This window comes from Numenius arquata, chromosome 7 (assembly GCF_964106895.1).
Source record: "Numenius arquata chromosome 7, bNumArq3.hap1.1, whole genome shotgun sequence".
Taxonomy (NCBI): domain Eukaryota; kingdom Metazoa; phylum Chordata; class Aves; order Charadriiformes; family Scolopacidae; genus Numenius; species Numenius arquata.
The window spans coordinates 50902383-50923594 of NC_133582.1; the positions used below are offsets into that span (position 1 = coordinate 50902383).

Genomic DNA, 21212 nt, shown 5'->3' on the forward strand with positions numbered 1-21212 from the left:
TCTGATTTCAGCCTTAGGTGCTGTGCTCTCTCTCATCCCTGCTTTGGGAAATTAAAGGGCTATTTGTACACTACGCATTCTAGAATGTATTTGGGTATGGGTGTGGGTGCTGGAACACAGCAGATTACACAGAACTTGAGTTGATCCTGGCTTTAGAATGTGGAGTCTAACAGTGCCATTTCTGAATGAAATACTATCATTAACTCTTGTACCCATTTGTACGCAGCAAGCTTGTCCTCGCTGTGTTTTCTAATCTGCAACCCAGCTACTTAGTGATCTGGCCTGTTATAACAAAAATATCTGTTCTCCTCACTCAGATGAAAAATTCTTGTAGATGACAGGAGTTACTGCTTTGTAGTCCAGTTTGTCCTCCTTGGAGCAATTTGTAATTCTGGCGTGCTGTAGTGGTGAGGAGTCTTCATCCCCCTTTATTCTAGACAGAGTTACAGGAAACCTGTCTGGGGAGACAGTCAGCTTGAAAGTACACAGTGTATTTTTATACTTCTTTGAGTCTCCCAGTCTGGTTTACAACTTTTGTCCTTCACAACCAAACGAAAACAAACATAATCCTGTTGTAGTTTAGATAGGAGTATTTGCATCTGCTCACTTAGAACTTAATAACTTGATTGAAACTGCGGCAGGAGAGAGTAGTGGAGCGTGTGACTAGCAGCAAAGGGATGTGCAAATGCTTGACGCTTGCAGCAGCAGTCCTGCTACGGTGTGTTTGTAGACAGAAGCCTTCAACTGTACGAGCCTGGTTTGTTGTGGGCAAAGCCCACAATAAATTTGTTATTTCCAGATAATAAATTGAATTTAGATCATATAATGACATTGGAAGATGTTGACTGAGATTGTGTCTGCAAGAGGTAAGAAGCCTCTTAATCCTCTTTACTGTCTCCTTTGTGAAAATCGGTTCTGAGTTTGACACATGTTTTCCCTTGGAGGCAGCGATGCCTTCCCACTGGCATTTCTTGACCTCCTAACATCCACCAGGGAAAGCAGGAGGACCTGATGACACAGCTGAGCAGATTTGCCCAGAAGACTCTCCTGTCAGTTCAGGAATCTGTCGGTTTGGCCTGTGTGGTTGCAGTTCAAAAACATGTATCAGTGCAAGGAACATAGCTTTCCTAAATGTAAAGAAACTATCATGCAAAATACAACACTTGGGGAGAAGCAAGGTCTTTGTAATCATTCATACAGCGTAACTGTATTATTTAAACTAGAAGGGCTGAAAACCATGCTTTGTGACAACATGAGAGGAGTTTTCTGTGTTTGTAAATAGTACGGCACTGCTTATTTACAGTTTTTCTAAGTATAATTGTATTGCTTCATCATTTAGCTTATTTTAGCAAAGAAAAGTAAGTAATTTTTTTTCAGTTATTCTGATCCTTTTCTGTCATGGAGCTGACAAAACTTGGGTATGGGAGTGATAGCCGATTATACAGCTAAGTTGAAGGAGAAAGTGCTGCTCAAGTAACTTTAATAGTATGTGTTGTCTGAAAAAAGGCTGAATGTGCTGGGAATGCAAATGAGAATAGAGAGCCACTAAACCAGATGGTCAAAATGCCTTCATAAATTGATTAAATAGTTATGAATGTATCTTTTCTTTCACACCATTCAGATACGCCAGATCATCCTTAGTCCATGTAGATCACTCACTACAACGGCTGATCTATATGTAGGGTTCTGACTTGTGTGAATGAATGGGTATAGCCATTAATATCGGTGTACCTTCAAAAGCCCTTGAAAAGTTGACATAATACATGATCTTTAGCCCCCAAAGTGCATGCATAACTTCAAGTAGGTGAGCAGTACTGCTGAACTGAGGACTGAATCAATTTTTCCTGCTTAAAATGGGAGAGCTGTGTTTTTTGAGGACAAGCTCTGGAATAGCAGAGTGGACAGTGAGGTTTGCTATTAGAGAGTAGGATTGCTCTTAAAAGCTGCTGGAGATATTAGTCTCATTCATTTAATAGAGCTGGAATATCAGAGGAAGGTCTACGCACATTTTATTACCATCCTTGGAAGAATTTGTGATTTAATAAATTCAAACGCCTCACTACACATGGGTGGCCTTCCATAAAGCTTACAGATAACCCTATATTTTCACAGATTCTTTACACGGGACAATGGATGGAGTATTTCTCTTCGAAGATGTTGCTGTGGAAGACAGTAAAACCACGCAGAGCTATGATGCAATTGTTGTAGAGCAGTGGACTGTCCTGAAGGTATGTGCGCAGTTTTTCTTCTTTGATTTTCTTTGTTTTTGCAAATCAAAACACTCCAAGACTGCGAGGCAGTACCTCTTCTGTACTGATCTGTGCTTCAACAGTACCAGAGAGGCAACTGAGGTAAAGGGATGCAACATAACAGTAACACCATTTAACCACACACTAGGTTTGTACAGTGCACTTTTGGTTTTTATAATCTCTGTGCTTTATTGAAGGGGGGTAGGAAATGTGAGTGATGGTGAGCAGTGAAACTCAGAGCGATCTGTCCCCAAAATACAGATGTCTGCTAGACTAACTGCAGAGAGGATCTCCATTGGTTGTCAGGGCAACATGATCACACAAGTCACGGTAGCATCGCAGTTCTAAAGAAGGCGTCCATTTAGGTAGACTTAGCTGCAGCAGGAATGCACAGATAACTGCATTTGCTTCTCTCTGACCTCCTTCTTACCAGTGCTGAAAGCACTGTATATCCTGGATAGGTCCCTATAAACAGACCACGTGTGTCACAGAGAGGCTTTTTACTGATCCAAGTGCACACTCACATCAGCAGAAACACCATTTAGATCAGGTCAGTACTGATCTTCCACAGCAAATTTGATACACAGGCAGTTGAAAAGCCGGGCTTAAAAGTCTTTGTGACTTGAAGCAAAAAGATTGTGTGTGGGGGGAAAGAAGTAGTCTGCCAGAAATAGATGTTATGTATCTATAAAGGCAATGCCTGACCTTTTCGCTTGGAATATATTATAAGTGGTGTAAAATCCTAAGACAAGCAAGGCACACACATGCCAAAAGGATGGATTAAAGGAAAATTGGACAGATGCTAGACTAAATGTGTAAAATTCCAGGAGACTAGAGTTAAGAGGTTGGTTATTAGATGGATGACTTTGTAATCTAGCAAGAAATGGCCACATAATAATGGCTAGAAACTTCTTGAAGAACAGTGTAATGCATTAATGGCAGTTTTTCTTGTGATAATGTGCATCTGAACAAACAATTCCTACATTACATTTAATATTATTCCAGTTATTACAGACTTGACTGGAAGTTCTTGTTCATTTTTAGGGTCAAATTGTGCTGTTGCCACTCAGGAGGAAGGTTTTGGAATAATGACAGATGGTTCCATGAATGTATTAGGTCAGTGCTGATCAAGAAGGCAAATGTTAAGAAGCTTTAATGTTAACCATATGTTAAAAACTGTTAGGAAAGGAACAGAGGGTGAAGCAGCAAGCATATACTACTGCATACTACTGTATAAGCCATGATTTGACAGCACCATATTCCAGAAGGTTATGTTGACATGGTAAATTTTCAGAGAAGAGCAGCGAGGAGGATCAGAGATACAGACGGCTTCCATATTGGGAAGACTTTACGTGGTGTGTCCTTTCAGCCTGGAAAAGAGAAGAGTTGCAGGGAATGGAATAGGTAGAGGTCTCCTAAATCACGTGAGGCACGTAAATAGGGATTGGCTGTTTGCCATCTCTTCCAGTATAAGAACTAAGAGTTGTCAAATCACACTAGTAGGTGCCAGGTAAGAAACAAACCAAAAAGAGATAATTCAGGTAATTCTTTATACAGCAGGCAGTAAATCTGTAGAACTCTCTTCTGGAGAATGGTGTGGGTTCAAGAAGTTTAGATGGGTTCAGGTGGAAGCAATGTTGCTTTCTTCCTCTACCTTATCTATCTCTGTGTTTATACAAGCATTTTAATTCAGATCGGGAGTGCTATTTTGAAGTAAACCCCCTGATTCTCCCCATATAATATACCTGGTGTCACAGAATGGTCTCATGTTGCACAAGCTGGCTTCCTTTCAATAGAAACTGAACCAGACCTGCTGAGAGGAAGTACACAAAATATTTGGGCCAGGTATCCTACATGCTTGCCCCGATATATATTACTCTTCCTTAGCTGTCACTTACAGCCATGTTGAAGACTGCTTTCTGAGTTAAATGGATTCTTGGTCTGGATGAGTTTTGCTCTTGGACAACCAGTGAAAGGTTCTCTGCCTCAGTAGGATATTGCAGTGAAGTTATGCATAATTCCCCCTACGCACCTCTTAAATTGCTCTGTGCGGACACAAGAAAGTTTGTTTCAAGCTACGTGCCAAGGACAGCATCTGGTAATGGGGATCCTGTGATGGCAGAGTGCTAGACCAAAATGCTAGTATCTTCTAGAAGGGCCCCTTGAAGCATTAGAGCCCTGGTAGATGGATTTGCATTCAATTTGCATTAAATTCCGGCAGTCCCGTGCCGGAGACACAGCTGGTCAACAGATTAAGGAATCAACCTCCCGATGGCATCTGGTGTGTCAAGAGATGTTGTGGTGCTGCACCCATGTCTGTGTGAGGGCTAACGGGGAGAATCTCTCCTTCCAAACATAAGATTTGGTATGTGCAATTTCAGAAACTGACTGATAGCATCTACACAGCTTGCCTCTATGATCAGATTATTGTCTGCTGGAGTCTGAAATTTGGATGCTGTGTGTTCCCTGACAATTTTGCGCTTCTGAAATAAGTGCCCCTCTTTTGGGGACATTCTGAACTTGTTACCCACCAACCTGAAAGTGGAAGCACATGGAGAAGAAAAAGCCTGCTGAAGGAAGAGGTTGAGGCATTGGGGAACTCCTGCAAAGGTCTTACCCATTCACAGGAAGAGCAGAGCTGACCACCTCTGTTTCCTTCTCCTGACATTTAAATAACTGCCCGGGTATTTCATGCGTCATGCTTTCTGAGACATAATAGGCATAGGTAGGTAAAGTGATCAAGTGAATGAAGGACAGACTGGAAACCAGGGGGTCTGTAGACACATGTCCAGTGTCGTACCCAGAAGACCAAGTCGCCTCTCTGTTAAACCCTATTGGAATTCAACCTTTATTTACCATAAACATAGAATAATGCAGAGGAAGGGACTGTAAAATGCAGGATCTGGATGGGAGAAGATAGAGTACAGTAGTGAGACAAGATGTCCAAAAGCCAGTAAAGGCTTTGTTTCTGTTATGAGTACTTCAAAGTATAATTATCACAGAGATTATTGTGGACCAGTGGCATGACTCATTAATGTAGGCTTTTTTTTTTATATAGGTTCAGCTCTGATCCAGATTAACATTTTCCATTTGTCATTTTTGTTTGTACCAAGGTAGTGGAAGAACTGATGAGCAGCATGACATAAATATGTATAATGGATACTTAATCAAATCTGATACAAATTTAAAATATGTGGAGGAGCTATGGAGTTGTTCAGATGTGGTCTGAACTGAATGTAAATTTATTGCACTGTATCCCAGTTAAGAAGGAGAAACAAACAAAAGAATCCCAGCCACAACAAAAGAGAACTGTTTAAAAAAGGAAGACGTGTAGCATGTATCGATGCCCTTAGTAATAGAAAGATAACCTTTCTACATGAAAAGGTAAAGTTTTGCTGTTTAACCATAAAGGCAAAAAAGAAGGGCTGGCACACGTCTTAGCAGAGAAAGTGCTGCCTTTTTAATTGCTAAGGCTAATAGAGAAAACAAGCTGAACAGTGTGATGCACTCGTATGTGTGTAAAATGTCAGTTTGTAGAGGATGTAAAGCTCGCAGCTGTCACAGTATGTGGTCCCGCCAAGCAGCAGACAGGATGTAATAGCTCTGAGTAATTTAACTCTTTCTTCTCAAAGTAGAGGTGTGGCGTCCTCTGCAAATGACCATGGGACACCTAATGACAAAATGCTGCTCTCATCTTTATCCCTTTAACTCTAAAAATGTCAGGGCATATTATTTCCACCGCAGCCTCTGAGATCTAGCACTAAAACTTGTTTGATGGTTTTAATTCTGCTTGTGTAGGCAAATGTGGGTAGACAGTTCTGATTAATCAGAGCCTGTATGATTTCCTTCTCCCCAGCTCTAATCTGTCACCTTCTCTTCCCCATTACCCAGGACAAAATAGCTAATAATGTCTTTAAAATTGAGTGCTATACCATCTATTTTAGGTTTCTGCATTGTTCTGCTTCTGAAGCCTTGTTCATTTTGAAAATATTGTCCTTAATTTACAGGCATTTTCTCATTGAAAACCTTCAGCTGGTGATTCATCACTTTTTTATTTTCTGCTATACCATATCTTTGGTGTACTGACATGAATTAAAATCTCAAATACATCATGGTGTTGCCATTTCCCTGGCAGAATTGAATGGGGTCAGTGTCTGCTGTAGACAGGGTAAACCTTTCAAAGTACGACATATCAAAAGATTTAAAAAATGATCTCTGCTGAGCCTAGGTTGCAAGTTGCCTTAATGTAAGCCTTGAAACAAATTCCCTGGAAACGAGGATTTGATTTGTCTGTAAATCTGATTTAGGTCGTATGTCAGTTAAGCAACATTCTGCTGTCTCTAGCCAGGGGAGAAAGGCATGACCAGGTCAGCAAAGCAGCTGATGGTGATGGGTGTGAAATGCAGCTCTGTGAGTGACCCTCTTTACCACCCAAAAGACATATGTGTTGTCTGGGCATAATATTTCAGCATTTTGCCTCTTGTTGCTTTTTAGGAAAAACTGAAAAAAACACCACTCTCAGAAGCCTCTTCAACAGATTTTTATAGGTTTTTTTCTTTCTTTTCTGTAAGATATGAAAGCAGCATGTATGCATATTTGTCTGCTGAACTCAGTAGACGTGCTCTCTGTGGGATTAAAATGCACAAGCTAATCTTCGTTTGGTTTTCTTGATAAATTTAGTAATAAAATCTAGCAATACACACTTTCCTGATACTTTCTTGTGGCACTGGCAGTATTGAAAATCTAACAAAGCGAACCTTCTTCCACATGAGTAAAGGGCACTTAGACTAAACAGGCAGAAAAGCACAGGATTTAAAACAGTCTGAACAACAAAAAAATACCATTTCCTAGTTGTGCTTAGGTTTGTGACAGGCTCAGAGACAAGAAGTATTTCTCTGCTCACTTGTAAAATCTTTCAGGAAAAAGGAAGCGTACCAAATTTGAGCTTTCCACTTAAGAACAAGCTGAGAAAAAGTATCTCAGTCCTCTTTTATACTTTCTAAAAAACCACACAGGGCACAAGTCGTGCTCCTTTTCCCCAGCAGATCACCTTTAGCCAGGCAGCAGTGCCCCGGCTAATGCACCCCTTTGACCCTGTGCTGCTGCCAGGCGGGTTTGGGACAGGCATCAGCATTTTGAGGGGCGCGGGAAGCAGGTGCCTGGAACCCCCTAAATCGCATACGCAGCCTGCACCTAAGGGAAGGGCAGCGCCAACATTTGCTCTCCTGCTGCCTGAACCCGGTGGCAGCGGAGGGTCTGTGCTTCGGCTGCGTTTCTCACATGGAAATAGATCATTAGTTCCGTGATGGTGGAGGGGTGCACAGAGCCTTTTTCAAAACCCAGATTTTGTCTGAGAATAAATTATGACCGAAGGAAGTTACGTTGGGGAAGCTGCATGGAGATAATTAAGCTGTGTGTGGAGTATACAAGTACTCGGGTAGTGTTTTTCTGTGTTTAGGGTTTTTCCCCCTAAACAGTTGATGGGCAAACAGTAAAACCAGTGCTTACCTTAAGGTACAGTGTACAAGTGTTGCAGGCATTGTGAAACTAAAAAGAGTTATTTAAGGAAGTGTACTGATGGATTGCTAGATCACGTTTATTTCTTGTGCTCCGTGGCCAATTATGTGGAGTTAACCTTTCCCATGTACATTGCCTATGCAATAGCGAACTTCACCCATGTCTAAAGATGTTTCCATGCTTCCTTTGTGGAGGGCCCTCCGTGTCAACACGTTCAGCTTGTGGAGCTTTTGCTACCTATCCTGTGCTTCCATACATGCAGAATTGTGCTTCTGTGCCACAGGTGCAGGCGATATCAGGAACACTCAAACGTTTTTGTTAGTTTATACATACGCTAGAAAGCAGGATTTGCATCCGCAGAAGTCACCAAGAGAAGTCGGCTTTGTGGGCACAGGAGGGGTTTTTTGGTTGTTTTTTATTTTACCCTTTATGTAGAGAGAGGTGTGACTGCTCCTCAGAAGCCTGTTGTGTATTGAAATTGTGCCTGGATATATCTGAAATCACAGAAAGACTGTCCTAACAGGATGCTACCCCGTATAGTGTTACAGCCTTATTATATTCTCAAAAATATTTCACAGTGCATGAATTCACATATCTTAAGTAATCATAAATAAGTCTAAATTACATATGCCCAGAATAATGAGGAAAAAGCCTGCCTGTGGATTTACTTATTACTTTTTTTTCCCTAATAACTTTCCACTAAGGTCCCAATTTGGCAGCTAGTCTGTTGGTCAGTGACCCATCTGCTGCCAAAAGCCACCGGTGGTTTCTGAGGTGCAGGAGCCATCCCACACCCCTCTGCTGTACAGCTAAGGGATGCCTAGAGAGTGTCTGCTGGCAAGGTGCTGTGCTGTATTACACAGGAAAATTTAGGAGCAGCTCAATACTAGAGGAGCATAGTCCAAGTTCTAGTGCTGAAACACTTGGAAAATTCTCTTTTGCTTCCAATAAGTGTTTTTAATGGATAGATAATGTTATATTATTGGCAGAAATTACCTTTTGGAAGAAGTCTGAAAAGGAAAAAGGCAAATGATGCACAAATTTAGGGCCTGGATTTAGTCTCCTTGTCAGCTGTGTTACTGCAAACATAAAACATTTGCAGCACGCTTTTACAGGGTGATTCTCAGGCAGCCCATATATTCAATTTTTCTCATTTTATTGTCCCTCTTTTCCACTAAGGTGCAAGTCCTGCCTTCGCCACTTCCTCGCCCTCCCATCAGCGCCCTAGGAGAAAGCTCTGGCTTTGGCAGTGGTGGGGACCAGTAGCCAGCCCCGGCTGGGGGTGCACGGTGCCACCCTTGTAGCCTTTTCCCTCTGGTTTTTTTGTAAGGAGCTGGGTTTGAACGCACTGCCCCTTTTCCCCCACGAACAGTAGGTTACGCTTTTAAAGTGACTCATGTTTTTTCCTTCCCATCCTCTTTGCCATCTGTCTGTAGATCTTAGTACACAGTCTGTTAGGTTTTGCTGATAAAGGTTTTATTAAGATTTATTTAATGATATTTTCAATCTTCCCCTCTTTAATCCACGTTGGAAAAAAAATATTAAATAGTGACAGTCCGTAGCTGCCTTGTATCTAAATCACATTCACTTAACCCAGGAAAGAATGATTTCTAAAGAACTTCTTTCTGTCTCACAAGAGCTTAGTCGTCATCTTGTTTATTATCTTGCTGTGGTTAAAATTGCCGCAGTAGGGGGGGAAAAGAAAAGAAAAATTGTTAATGCAGTTGTTTGTGTAGCTTGCCCTAGATGTTATCGTTATCATTTTTTAATCTTTTTTTTTTTCTAATGAGCAGAAGCAACTGTGAAAGGAGAAAATGCTGAAAACAAACAGTACAACTATAAATAAAATGAATTCTTTTCATGTGATGCAAGTCAAGGGAAAATCCTAGCTCAATAGGCTCTGGCTTCTTGACACTCAAGGTGTGATCAGAGATTACTTATCATCCACAGGAGAGTGGGAAGCAAGTTAATTAAAATTTTCCAGCCTTTCACTGAATGAAGTGTCTCCCAGTTTGAGACGCATTATATGAACATTTCTTTTTCAGTAGAGCTCTGGCACGTACTTTCTACTTCTGCTGGTGTTCAAATCCAATATTTGCTAGCTAGAAAGAGCATTGTAATTCCATCTTATGAAACTGTACGTTTGAAATCTTATTTCCATTGTCTCAAACAATAGTAGATAAAATAATTTTAATTATTGTATTAAATATAAAATGAATACAAGATGACTCTCTTCCTCTGCACCCGATCCCCAGTGTGTTGTTTGTTTAGAAGCATTTTTGCTTTGGAAAGCATTTAATATGACACCAATTAAAGGTCTGTATAACCGTGACTCCTGCTGGCACACAAATTCCAGTCGTGGGATAGGATTACAACCAGCGATTCCAGAGGGGGAGGAAGAAGTCATTTCTTGTGGTCTTAAAGAAAGCTTCAATTACCTGTATTTGCAAGTAAGGAGCTTGAAGCCCATGTGAATTACACCTGTTTATTCAGGAGTGACTTCTTTCTCTTGTCTATCAGCTTCAAACGCAGGCAATTATTAGGAGTAGCTTATTCCCCGGGGGAAGAGGTGTCTGGCTCCAGCGAAGCGTCGTGCGGAGTCGGAGAGAGCTTGTTAAGGAGCGTGTGGAGCCGGGAGGAGGTGTGCGCCTCTGCACAATGTACACCCTGCCTTCATCCAAACAGTCCAACACACAGATTGCGGTGTCATGGACCAGCACATACCAAAAATAAGAGGTCACCTTTTTGTAACAGTTGCACAGCACTCTTTCAACAGAGTTTTTTCCATTTCCAGATTATTTTTCTTTAAATTCTTTAAGCCTAATTGACTCTAATTTAATCTTAAATTTATTTTCCAGTAACTTTACACTTTTGAATGTACTCACCTGCTCTTTTCCTTTCTGCACCCTTGGGATTGTACAATACAACATCATCTGCTGCAGATGATGCTGAATCCTGACAAGTCAGACAGGTCGGAAGCCAGCCTTGTCTCGCCGCTCAGAGCCTGCAGGGACAGTGGGCTGTGGCAGCAGCGACTGCATGTCCCTCAAACAATTGGGCTTCTGCAGCAGCCAAATGAGCTCTGCGTGGTATTGATGTCCTTCCTCATTGCTGTAATCTTCCTCTGATTTTTGACGTTTGCTGCACATCCTGATGCAAGGAGAAGGTTCCCCTTGCTAATCAACGACCTCAGGCAATGAATTCAAAACAGAAATCCTCTTTGCAACATAAGATGTTGCTTGGGGCACAAACGAGGTCTGCTGTGCCAGTCTTTCCCGACCTGCTAGTCTTCCACCCTCTAAATGAGTGAGGCCCTTCTGGTTTTTCCTCTACAAATGCTGTTTGATGGAGGGAATGTTTTGGTCAGATCCTTTTAAGTGTTCTTCCAGGCGCCTCATGGCGGGCTTGTGATGGTGGATGCTCTGACCTTATTCGTAATGCTCATGTTGCATATTTTTGTCTTTATTTTTGGAAGGCGTTGTTGACCAGTCTCGTAAATCTCAGCATGTTATTAATGTGTTTACTGGAGACATTAGCTCTTAAAGGCATCTAGATGTGTCATAATTTCTGCATTACCCTTGGACACTCTATTTGAAATACTGGAGAGAGGGTGGAAATACCCATCTTATGGAGGGAGGTGGGAGTCTGAGGAGACGGAATCTACCACGATCACAGCTGTAGGATAAATCCCGATTACTTCAGGGGACGTCCTCCCCTCTCGCAGGACATCTCTTTCCTCTCCTGGAGGTAGCAGTTCTGGTCTGTACACGGTGATGTTGTAGATTAGCAGTATCTCTGTAAGTCCCTGAAAGCCTCTGTACAGAAATCAGAAGTAACATGAGTAGAGCGTTCTCTTGCATGCACTTTCTGGAGTAGAGTGTTTAAACGTTTTGCTTTTTAAGCAGGAGTGATACAGCTTCTTCAGCTATTTGCATTTGTACTCATGATCTGGTTTTTAATAGGTATAGCCAGGCAGTCACTCAGTGATGAAGATATCAAGTGACCTAAATTACATTCTTTAGAAGAAAGGAATAGCTGAGATTGGAATTCACTAAAATACCTTGAAATAACTACTGCAGGATTTGGATTAGTTCTGATCAAATGACTATTTTATTACTGTGGAATAAATGGATTTTTTGGAGCTGCAAAACTATTGTGCCTTACCCAGTGTTGAGAATTGGCAGTTAAAACTCTTTGCGTGCACATGAAACCAGTGTAAGTGCCTGAGCTTTTTGGCAAATGAAATTGTTATTCCAATGGAATATAGTTACGGTTGTAGAGACTAGTAGTTACCATTTGCCTGTGTTGTGTTTATTAAAATTAAAAACTAGTAAATATGCTCTTGCATCTATTTGTTAAATTATTGGCAGTCTTGGCAATTAAACACCTCACTAGAGCAATCTTTGTTGAAACCACCAGTGGTCCTTTCTCTGTGAATTACAGGGTCTGTCATTTAGCAGAAAGAGAATTGTCAAGGCTCTGCTGGGTAGATCTGCCACTGCAGCCAGACTAGTGCACTGAAAAGCAACATTTTTGGTCTCACCCACAGATTTTGTGATGCAAAATAACAAGGAAGCGATGTGTATTTGTGGGTGATAAAAGGAATAGACCTGTACTTACATTTTATTTTTGTTGTTGTTGGCTATTTTGCTTTTGATCCATCACGACAGAGTAACCCAACTGATTTCAGTACAGATCTCCAGGGTTTACTGTAGCCTAGACAAGAGCAGAACCCAAGCAAAGCAATGTTGTCCTTTTTTAACTGCTTGGATATCTTTTTGCTTGGGAGGAGATAATTGATAAAATATAGTGGATTTTTCCTGCTCAGATCTGGAATTGTCTAAAGCTAGATAGATGACTCAGGCAGTGTAAAAACAAGATCACAGATGTTTACCATTTTAAACAAACTCATTTAACAGTTTGTGATGTTCGGGTGATTGGTCCCGTGTCTCATGTTTTTGAACGTTTTCCTTCCTGCCTCGCTGAACATACAAAATGACCCACTTCAGTATAAAAATCTTTTCTCCCTCCCAGAAAACCCCCACGTGTATTTTTTTCTTGGTTGTTTTTGGTTTTTTGGTGTCATACTGGATGTCACACTCCAAGTGATGATGCTAACTGTTGGTTTTTCTTTCCCAGGGAGTGGAAGTGCAGACAGATTACGTTCCGCTGCTGAATTCCCTTGCCATGTACGGCTGGCAGCTGACCTGCGTGCTTCCTACTCCCATTGTGAAGACAAACAGGTAGGGAGGGGACAGGCGCTGCCTTTTGGGAGGGGAAGTCGCTGTATGAGCACCGCGGTCCCTACTAGCAACTCTCTGGGGAGTCAGCATGGATTTCCTTGCTTGCGGGCGGTAGCTGCCCTTGCAAACGCTGCTGCAGCTTTTCTCTGGCTTCTCTGAGCATCACACGCGGCGTGGGGCAGGAAGCACACGTCTGGCGGGCAGAACACTGCAGGGTGGCAGTGTGGTTTCTGCATCAATCTTCAGGGTATTGTCTGTGCCCCTCTGTGAACTCCTTGATTGTAAAATTCCTGCTCCGAATCTCCCAATGACTCAGAGCAACGACAAAACCTGTGATAACATTTGGCGTGAGATGCTGCTCATCTGAAGAAAAGTAATTTTATTCTTAATCAATGTTTGTCTAACGCTGCTGGTATTCACCATCTTAACCGAGCAGAACCACGCGAGATTGATGTGTCACCACTCCAGTACATGGAATCGTTCTGTGGTCTACTTTGCTTTTATTAAAATTCTGAGTTTTTAAATATAAATGCAAGTCATTTAAAAATACTCCTCGTAACTGGGGTGAAAAGTACTCATCCCACTTGTCAATTGTGAAGATGGCGCATTCTGGATTTTCACTGGTCAGGAATGGATTTCTGTATTCATCAATAATCAATCATGGGGTTTTTTTAATCTTAAAAGAGTAAAAATGCGCCCGGTTCTTTATAAGATCTAGATGAAGACTACTCCTACACATAACAGCCTAAAAAGTAAAGGCCATCTGTGCTGGGGGAAAAATGGTATTTAAGTTTTTTGTATATGTTTAAATATAGAAATGAATGGAAAATCATAATTGTGATTTGTAAGCCCTGGCTCTTAAAAGGTAAATAAGGTTTTCTTTCTCTTCTAGCTTCCTGTATCCCATTTATAACTCCAGTAACACAGGTCAGGCGGTGCAGAAGGGCACCCACCCGGCCTGACCATCGGTGGCGTTTGGTTGTGCCTCCTGCCCAACCTCCTGCAGACCCGGAGGGAGCCCCCAGCCCCGTTCCCCATCGGTGCCGCGGGAGGGAGAGAGGGAGCGCTCCCGTGTCGCTGAGACGCTGCTCACACAGGCACCGGGGCGCTTGGGTTTCTTGATTTTGTTCCAAACATTTATTCCATGTTTACACACTTAATGCTAAAACATTCAGCAAAAGTATGTCACGGGCTGACAGGCTCTGTCAGGCTGAGCAGTTGCTTTTTTTTCCCCAAAAAATACCAGGCTGCTCAAAGACACTGGGGACAGGCAACGTTTAGGGCTTCATTTTGTTCTTTTTTGACCTGCAGAAATAAATGACTGAGATGGATTTTCGCTTTGAATGATGCTGGATGTGAATTTAATTCATTCTCAGGAGTGTGCGTTTGTTTCTTTTCAGGGAGGGGAATTTATCTACAAAGCAAATTGTATTTCTTCAGAGACCTTCTCTGCCCCAGAAAGCAAAGAAGAAAGAATCTAAGGTAAATAACCTTGAGTTCCTGGTTTCTTTGGTTTTCCTTTGAGATATTTTAATATTGTAATTGATTTCCTGTAGAAGTAAAAATGGCCTATGCAAGGTTTCTGTGCTGCAGTAGCAAGACCCAAGGAATCGAACTGTTCAAATGAGAGAAAGAAAAAATGCTCAAATGATGTGAAAGCTCTTGTATTTCATTCTCTGTTGGACTGACGGCAGCAGAAGAGATGTCAACTTTTCTTTAGAGCTGGGCCATAAACCTCCGTACGTGACCTAAAATTCTATGCCCATGTTCTCTGTCTGCAAGGTGGAACCGATACTCTTTTCTCGCACCCATTGCCTGTCTTTTCTATTTAAATTGCGCTCTCTCTCTCTCGCTACGTGTTTTGATAGAGCCAGCGCGGGGCAGGCAGGGCTCAGCTGGTGTTTCTCTCTATTGTGGGAATGTTAATGAATTCTACTAAAATTTAACCAGAAAAAGCTTCTTGAATCCAGCTAATTTATCTAAGAACGTAGCTGACAGCTAATGATGTAGGTATGTGGATACACATACGTATTCCCATTCCCATTTTAAAATGTGTAGCTGTGGGAAGCCGGGCCCAAACCTGTCACGCTGTGCAGCTGAGAGGGAAATACAAGGACTGGTTTAAACTGGAAACTGGGAAGGTGCTGACCTTCCTACAATATTTGAATTTGCCTTGCCTTTCAGTATGCAAGGGATCAGAAAAGTCAGGTGAAGTATGAAAAAGATCTCTGAAACCACAGGATGAAGAGGTTGCTAATTAACACAGGCTCGTTTTCACTCTAGCTCCCTGCACTCACTCGAGCGCTGGCTCGGCAAATGTCACCTGAAGGAGCCGTGCGCCTGAGGCCCTGCAGAACCTGAGCTAGAGCAGGAGACGCTGAGCAGAGCTGAGCGCGAGGAGCCTTTTACCCAGCATTTTGGGTAACTACAGATAGTTTTCATCTACAAACCCCTCACTGGTTCGGGGCCAGGTTCTGTGAAAGTTGTCTTTTAGATACAGCGGAGAGCAGGGCAGTGTTTGAGCTGACTGAAGGAGGAGAGAACCGCTGGGAGCACAACCGTGATTTAGGATTTACCCTCTCTCGGTGGTGAAGCTGAGGCCCAGAGTACCCTGTGAATGTGTTACAAAGCCCATCTTTCTTGTTTTTTCTCTTTGTTTCCAGATGATTAAAGGGATCTTGGGATGAGGGTTGGAGTGCCTGTATTTGGTCGTTCTTTTCCTACCACTGCGTGTGGTTTTAATGGAAAGTGTGGGAACCTATAAGCAATTGTATGACTTCAAATAGAGAAATTAGTGTGATACTGATGTCTTGCATTACAATAACAAACGCGTACCATCCAGATGACTCAAAACTTTGTTTAAATTTTTTCATTTGGGGATATAAAAACTTATTTAACAATGTCTGGTTGACAAAACAAAGGATTTAGTTGTTGGCAGTATTAAATATACAGATGTATTTGAGGGGAAATATTACTACAGCACATTTTCATACCAAAGGTCAAGGAAAAACGAGGTACATTGATTATAGTTATATAAAGAAATGTAAGACCAGTTCAACGTGTGTAAGTGGTGGTTGTGAGTCACTTCAGAGACGCCAAACCCAGCATTTGACTAAGTTGCTGAATATTCTACATACACGTCACAGGCTCTCAGGGTTTTTTAATTAAAATGTTTATAGGTAACCCTATGGAGGAGGGAAATAGGCTGATAAGAATAAAAGGCCATTGCAGGTTTGGGAACGGATCCATCCTGTGTGTGCACACCAGCCGCCTGCTGTGGGGTTGAGCCAGAGGAATAAGAGAAGGAAACACGCAGGGGGCGGTACAGCTTACTTTCCTCGTCAGTAAGACAGCAGCGTTTGTACGAGTGCAGCATTGGGTCAGTGCTGAGGTAATTGTGTTCATTCACTTTATACAAAAGTGATGCTCAGTTCTGCAGAAATGGGCTGCGTGTGTTTTTGTGAAATACAACATAAACACCTGACGCACACATCTGCCCATAAAACACAGCGGCTCCTACAGCTTGATCTTTATCACGTTTAGGGCCCTGATCTTACCTTCCATCAGAGAGACCTTTAAGTTGAAGGGGAGCTGCGGGTGCGCAGCACTGGTGCAAGTCAAAGAGGAAAATATTCAGGTGTCTCTGAATCGTAAACAGTTGAGCTCTAGAACTGAGACGTTGTCTTTCCTCTTTCTCCAAATTGTAATGATATTTAAGTGAAAGATGGCTTCCTCTCACTAAAACTGGCTTGTGAAAGCCAGGTTGGCATTTTTTTTTCTTTTTACATGAAGTTCTGGCCAGCAGAAGGAAAGAGCTTTGCTCCATCCTTGTAATCTAATAAACTTAATAGTTTTTGAATGGCTTTTTGACTAAGGAATAAATAGCTACATCAAAAACTTATGAACACGAGTCCTTTTGACCAACTTTGGCACAGAATCTGCTTCACTGGAAAAAATGGCTTTTGGACCACAGCTGAATTTGCTGAATGTGCTGATGAGATTATTTCTGCCATCCAAACCTCAGCTCCCAACCCATCCCTGAGCTTCCACCAGCGTGGATGCTGCTGCTGAAAGGGTTGTGCACATTCTCGTGTACTGAGCAAACATGTGTAGGGTGGCTCAGCAGTGGCTTGGGACATGGGCTGGCTTTCCTTGGGAAGCTGCATTTATTTTTTGACAAATGAAGCAGATATAGTAGTGGTATATTTATCAGCCTTTATATATGTTATACCTGTCAAGTCAGTATTTCACGGTAGTGCTAGTTCCCCTTTTTTTTTTAATAGTAGTTGAAGCGGTTCTGAAACGGCAGCTGTGTTAAGTCTTGTGGCGAGTGCTGCAAGAGGCAGCTTCATGCTCTCTTACCAAAAACCTTTCATACAAACGGTTCACAGTATTTTACTGTTTGGGTCTAGGCTTGGGTGTAGTGTCAGTTCTGCTGCTAACACGGTGAAAACCTTGGAGTAACACCATAGGATCGCTGCCTCCATCCGCCCTTGTGCAGCTTTGCATATTCTTGCTGTGCACATTGAATTCAAACTAAATAGTTGGACTAGATGATCTCCAGAGGTCCCTTCCAACTCTGACAATTCCGTGATTCCATGAACCATTTCTACTCAGGAAAGCAAATGTCCGTGTGAGACTGGCTCCAGTGGTCTTTAACTTCTGGATCTCTTACTTGCAGTTTCACTGGAGGTTCTCCAAAGACGACATGCACAACAAACAACTGAAGAAATCCACGAAGGCCAAATTAAGTACTAGGGAGAAGCCAATGGCAGAGGAGAAGCAGGAATTTGAGGTCGCAGAGAACACAACAAACTTGGAAGCGCAGATCTCAACAGCAGGGAAGCCGGATCCTGAACAGCAGCTGGATCACGTCATAGACTTGGGAGATGAGGTAGCAGGGACCAACGATAGAGGTGCCCATCACGACGGGGCGTCGGAAGAGACGTGTCCTGCCGATACCGATGACAGTGACGTGCGGGTCGGGCTCAGCCAGAGCCCGCCTGGCTGCGGTGGGGATCAGGGAACTGAGGCGGGAGACTGCGCTCCGGTATCGGACGGCTGCCACGGCAGCGATGGGGCAGGGCAGGACACGGGCTGCCCCGGTGAATAAGAGCCAGCCGCGCCGCACCAGTCCTGTGAGTTGCTGATGCTTTGCCAAGACAAAAGAACAGATTTCGCTCATCACCGTCGCTAACTCCACTGCTCGGTTCAGTATTTCTTTGCCGTTGGACTTCCTTTGCTCCTTAGCACACCCATATCTTGGTATTTTAAGGAACTGCAGGGCCTGGGCTTTTCACCCCACAGAAATTAACTGCAAAATTCCTTTTTACCCGCTTTACAGAGTAGGAAATGCCCTGCGCTATCTCCTGGAGCTACACTTTAAATTAAAAAGTAGGGACACAAAATATACTTGGGTTTTACTGTGACCGACCTTAGCAAACTGGGTTTGTATCTAGGTCAGGGCAAAGGTTCCACTCGCTCAGATTTTACTCTGTAATACTTTCTTGTCCACGTATCTTTGCTGGAGAAGTTATCGTGCCATATGTTATTTTGTCATTAAGCTTGTAGTGTCATGGAAATGGTATTTGGGCTTAAACAGGCTGAAATTGGAAAGCTTAGATAAGATGGCTGGTATCTGTATTTATCTCAAATAGCATACTTACGGAATTTTATTAACTCTTGCAGATCTTTAAGCAATAAGGAAATTGTGTGCCTACTTTAGGCACAGTGGGTAAACAAACCCCATGGTAAATTTTTGTGAGGCGGATGATTCCAATATAAAACGCCATTTCCTATTCCCTCACGTTTATGTTCTCTTTGCCAATCGACAGCTCATCAGTAGTTGTGGGGGCTTCAGAAGATAGAAGAACAGGAAACACAAAAGCAGGTAAAAGTACTTCTTTCAGTGGCTCTCTCCGCTAAAATTGGAATTAGATGTTACCCCCTGACCCCTCCAGGTGATTTTGCAGCACGTCCTCACTGCTACCAAATACATGGGGGGAAAGAACTGAAATTGTACCCAGGGGTCAGTGGCCAACAAATGTCACTAAATGACCTTACAAAGCACAAACACCTTAATAGAGGGGTTTTTTTTTATACAAGTAACCATCTTTTGGGACTGATACCTAACAGAATTCTGTAAAATTGCCAACATTTTTATGTTTGGAGCTACGTGAAAATATTTTCAGGTGAATGTACGCGTGTAACACAGCTTCTGTGCCAACGCTCACGTACTTCAGTATTCTTAAAAATGGAGGAAGTAGTTATTTCTCTCTTCTTAACCGCCTTCATCCCTATGTAGAAGTGGCCAAGTACTCTGGGAACAAGGTGAGAAATACATTCTAAATTCCCCTGATTTTTGTTTTTCTAAAGCGAGAGCTCTGCAAGTGATTTGCTGTTTTTTCCCTTTGACTCATTCGCTTCTGATAATTTTCCTGAGTCTTCAAATCAAAATGTTGTACAAAGAACTACGTTCTGTACCAAATGTGCACCTGGAGTGGTTCAAAAGCATCTTCCACACCTAAAAATTACACAGTTGGCAGAACGTTGCAGAGAAGGGAGAAAAGTGGCAGCGCTTTGAATATTCATCTAATTGGGACAACGGCACTCAAGTCGAAACCATTTGATTTCACACGCACAAAGCGCGGTGGTATTTTTTTCATTGCTTAAAGAGTTTTTATTTTTAATTCAGTGGTTTAACCGCAGGACTGTAACTAACTTCAATTTCTAGTGGTATTCTTCAATTATTGCATCCTGTTTCTTGAGATTAAACTGAAGTTCCAATAGTCCCGAAAATAGGTTGTTTCAGTTGTTCTGCCTAAACGCAAGGTCTCTGTTCTGTACAGTTTTAAGTACCTGTTTGCAAATGTTATTCGCGTAAGATCCTTCTACCGATGGTTTCTATTTCAAGGATTAGCTTTGTATTAATCTTGTTTAAAAATATACTGTATTTAATGAACATTTTACTAGTAGAAAGTGTTGCAGTAGAAAGAACTCTCCGAATACTTTTGAATATAAAGCATTTATGGAATTGCAGTTTGACCTTGTTTAACTGGATCCCAACTGCTTACAAAACTAAAGAGAAATAAAGGTCATGAGGAGATTTCTTATCTGTGGTACTTGCGCCACTGCCGACGATTTGTCACCGGCAGGAGGATCTCGGGCTCTCTGGGTGGTGATGCAAGGAAGCTGCTCGCTGCTGAATCAGCCGGCGTTACTGGCACTGGGGAACCGGCTCCTTGGTTTTCTGTCACCCGTCTGACGGAGCACTCGTTTAAGTGAAAACTTGATGTAAAACTTTGTTCCTGTAAAGGCCGGGGCAGCTTAGGGTTGGGAAGATTCATTTCAGTTTAAAAAGGGCGAAAGGTTTGGGGTTTATAGTCACATAATCAGTTCCTACTTGTGACTTCGGCTCCGGGTTAGCTGAGGTGCCTGGAGTCGTGTGTGCGCTTCCACCGTGGCCCCGTCCCGGCTGAAGCGGGAGCTGGAATCGCCTGGTGGGCAGAGGATGCAGATGCGCCGAGGGCCGGGGAGGGCAGGCGTGGGGCACAGCAGCAGCGGCTCCCAGCCGCCTCCAGCGCAGCCGCCTTCGCCACGCTGGGGCTTGCAAAAGCCAGGCCACCGGAGCGGGCAAGGAAGTGAAAGCAAGCGGCCATCACCTTACCGAAGCCTGAAGGGAGAAGAGAAAGGGCCGGGCCAGAGCTCAACTCCTGTGTCTGAAAACCTGACCAACGGGTCTGAAAACACCTGGAGAGTGGAGAGAGCGACCGGATGCGGGAGAAGCTGAAATGGGAGTTTGGCCGCAAAGGTACAACCTCGATCCGCAACTCACGGGGGGAAGATGGGACTCTGTACTGACTTCTCCCTGGAGAAGCCACAGTTACTCTGGGCCACCAGCTCCATAGCGGGGTTTGTCACCCCCAGCAGATGGTGGAGAGAGAAGCCAGGCCCTTTCCTCTCCCACAGAGAGCCACCATTTTAAACCCAGCCTGTTTTTCCCCCAAACTGGGCAGAATCTCCCAGTAAGGATGCAAACTACTCTTCCCGTGCCTCTCTCGTGAGGGAAGGAGAAACCAGTGCGTGTTGCCGACGTGCACAGGGAAGGAGCTGATGGTTGCGCTACCATGTGTTACCAGTGCCAGCTGGTGCCAACGAAGCACAACAGCCACGTGCAAGTGGCACTTGGGTGTATTTTAACATG

The 21212-nt window shown here is 43.0% G+C and overlaps 1 protein-coding gene across 1 annotated transcript in view; it reads left to right on the forward strand.

Annotated features, from left to right (window-relative positions):
* The window catches only part of RFTN1 (raftlin, lipid raft linker 1), a 97658-nt gene extending 77540 nt beyond the window's left edge, over positions 1 to 20118 (forward strand). Inside the window, exons 7-10 of the mRNA XM_074150701.1 lie at positions 2113 to 2228; positions 12906 to 13009; positions 14410 to 14491; positions 17691 to 20118. Coding sequence (XP_074006802.1) covers positions 2113 to 2228; positions 12906 to 13009; positions 14410 to 14491; positions 17691 to 18122 — 734 coding nt within the window. The 3' untranslated portion in view covers positions 18123 to 20118. The remainder of the gene's footprint in view (positions 1 to 2112; positions 2229 to 12905; positions 13010 to 14409; positions 14492 to 17690) is intronic.
* Positions 20119 to 21212: the final 1094 nt, after the last annotated feature.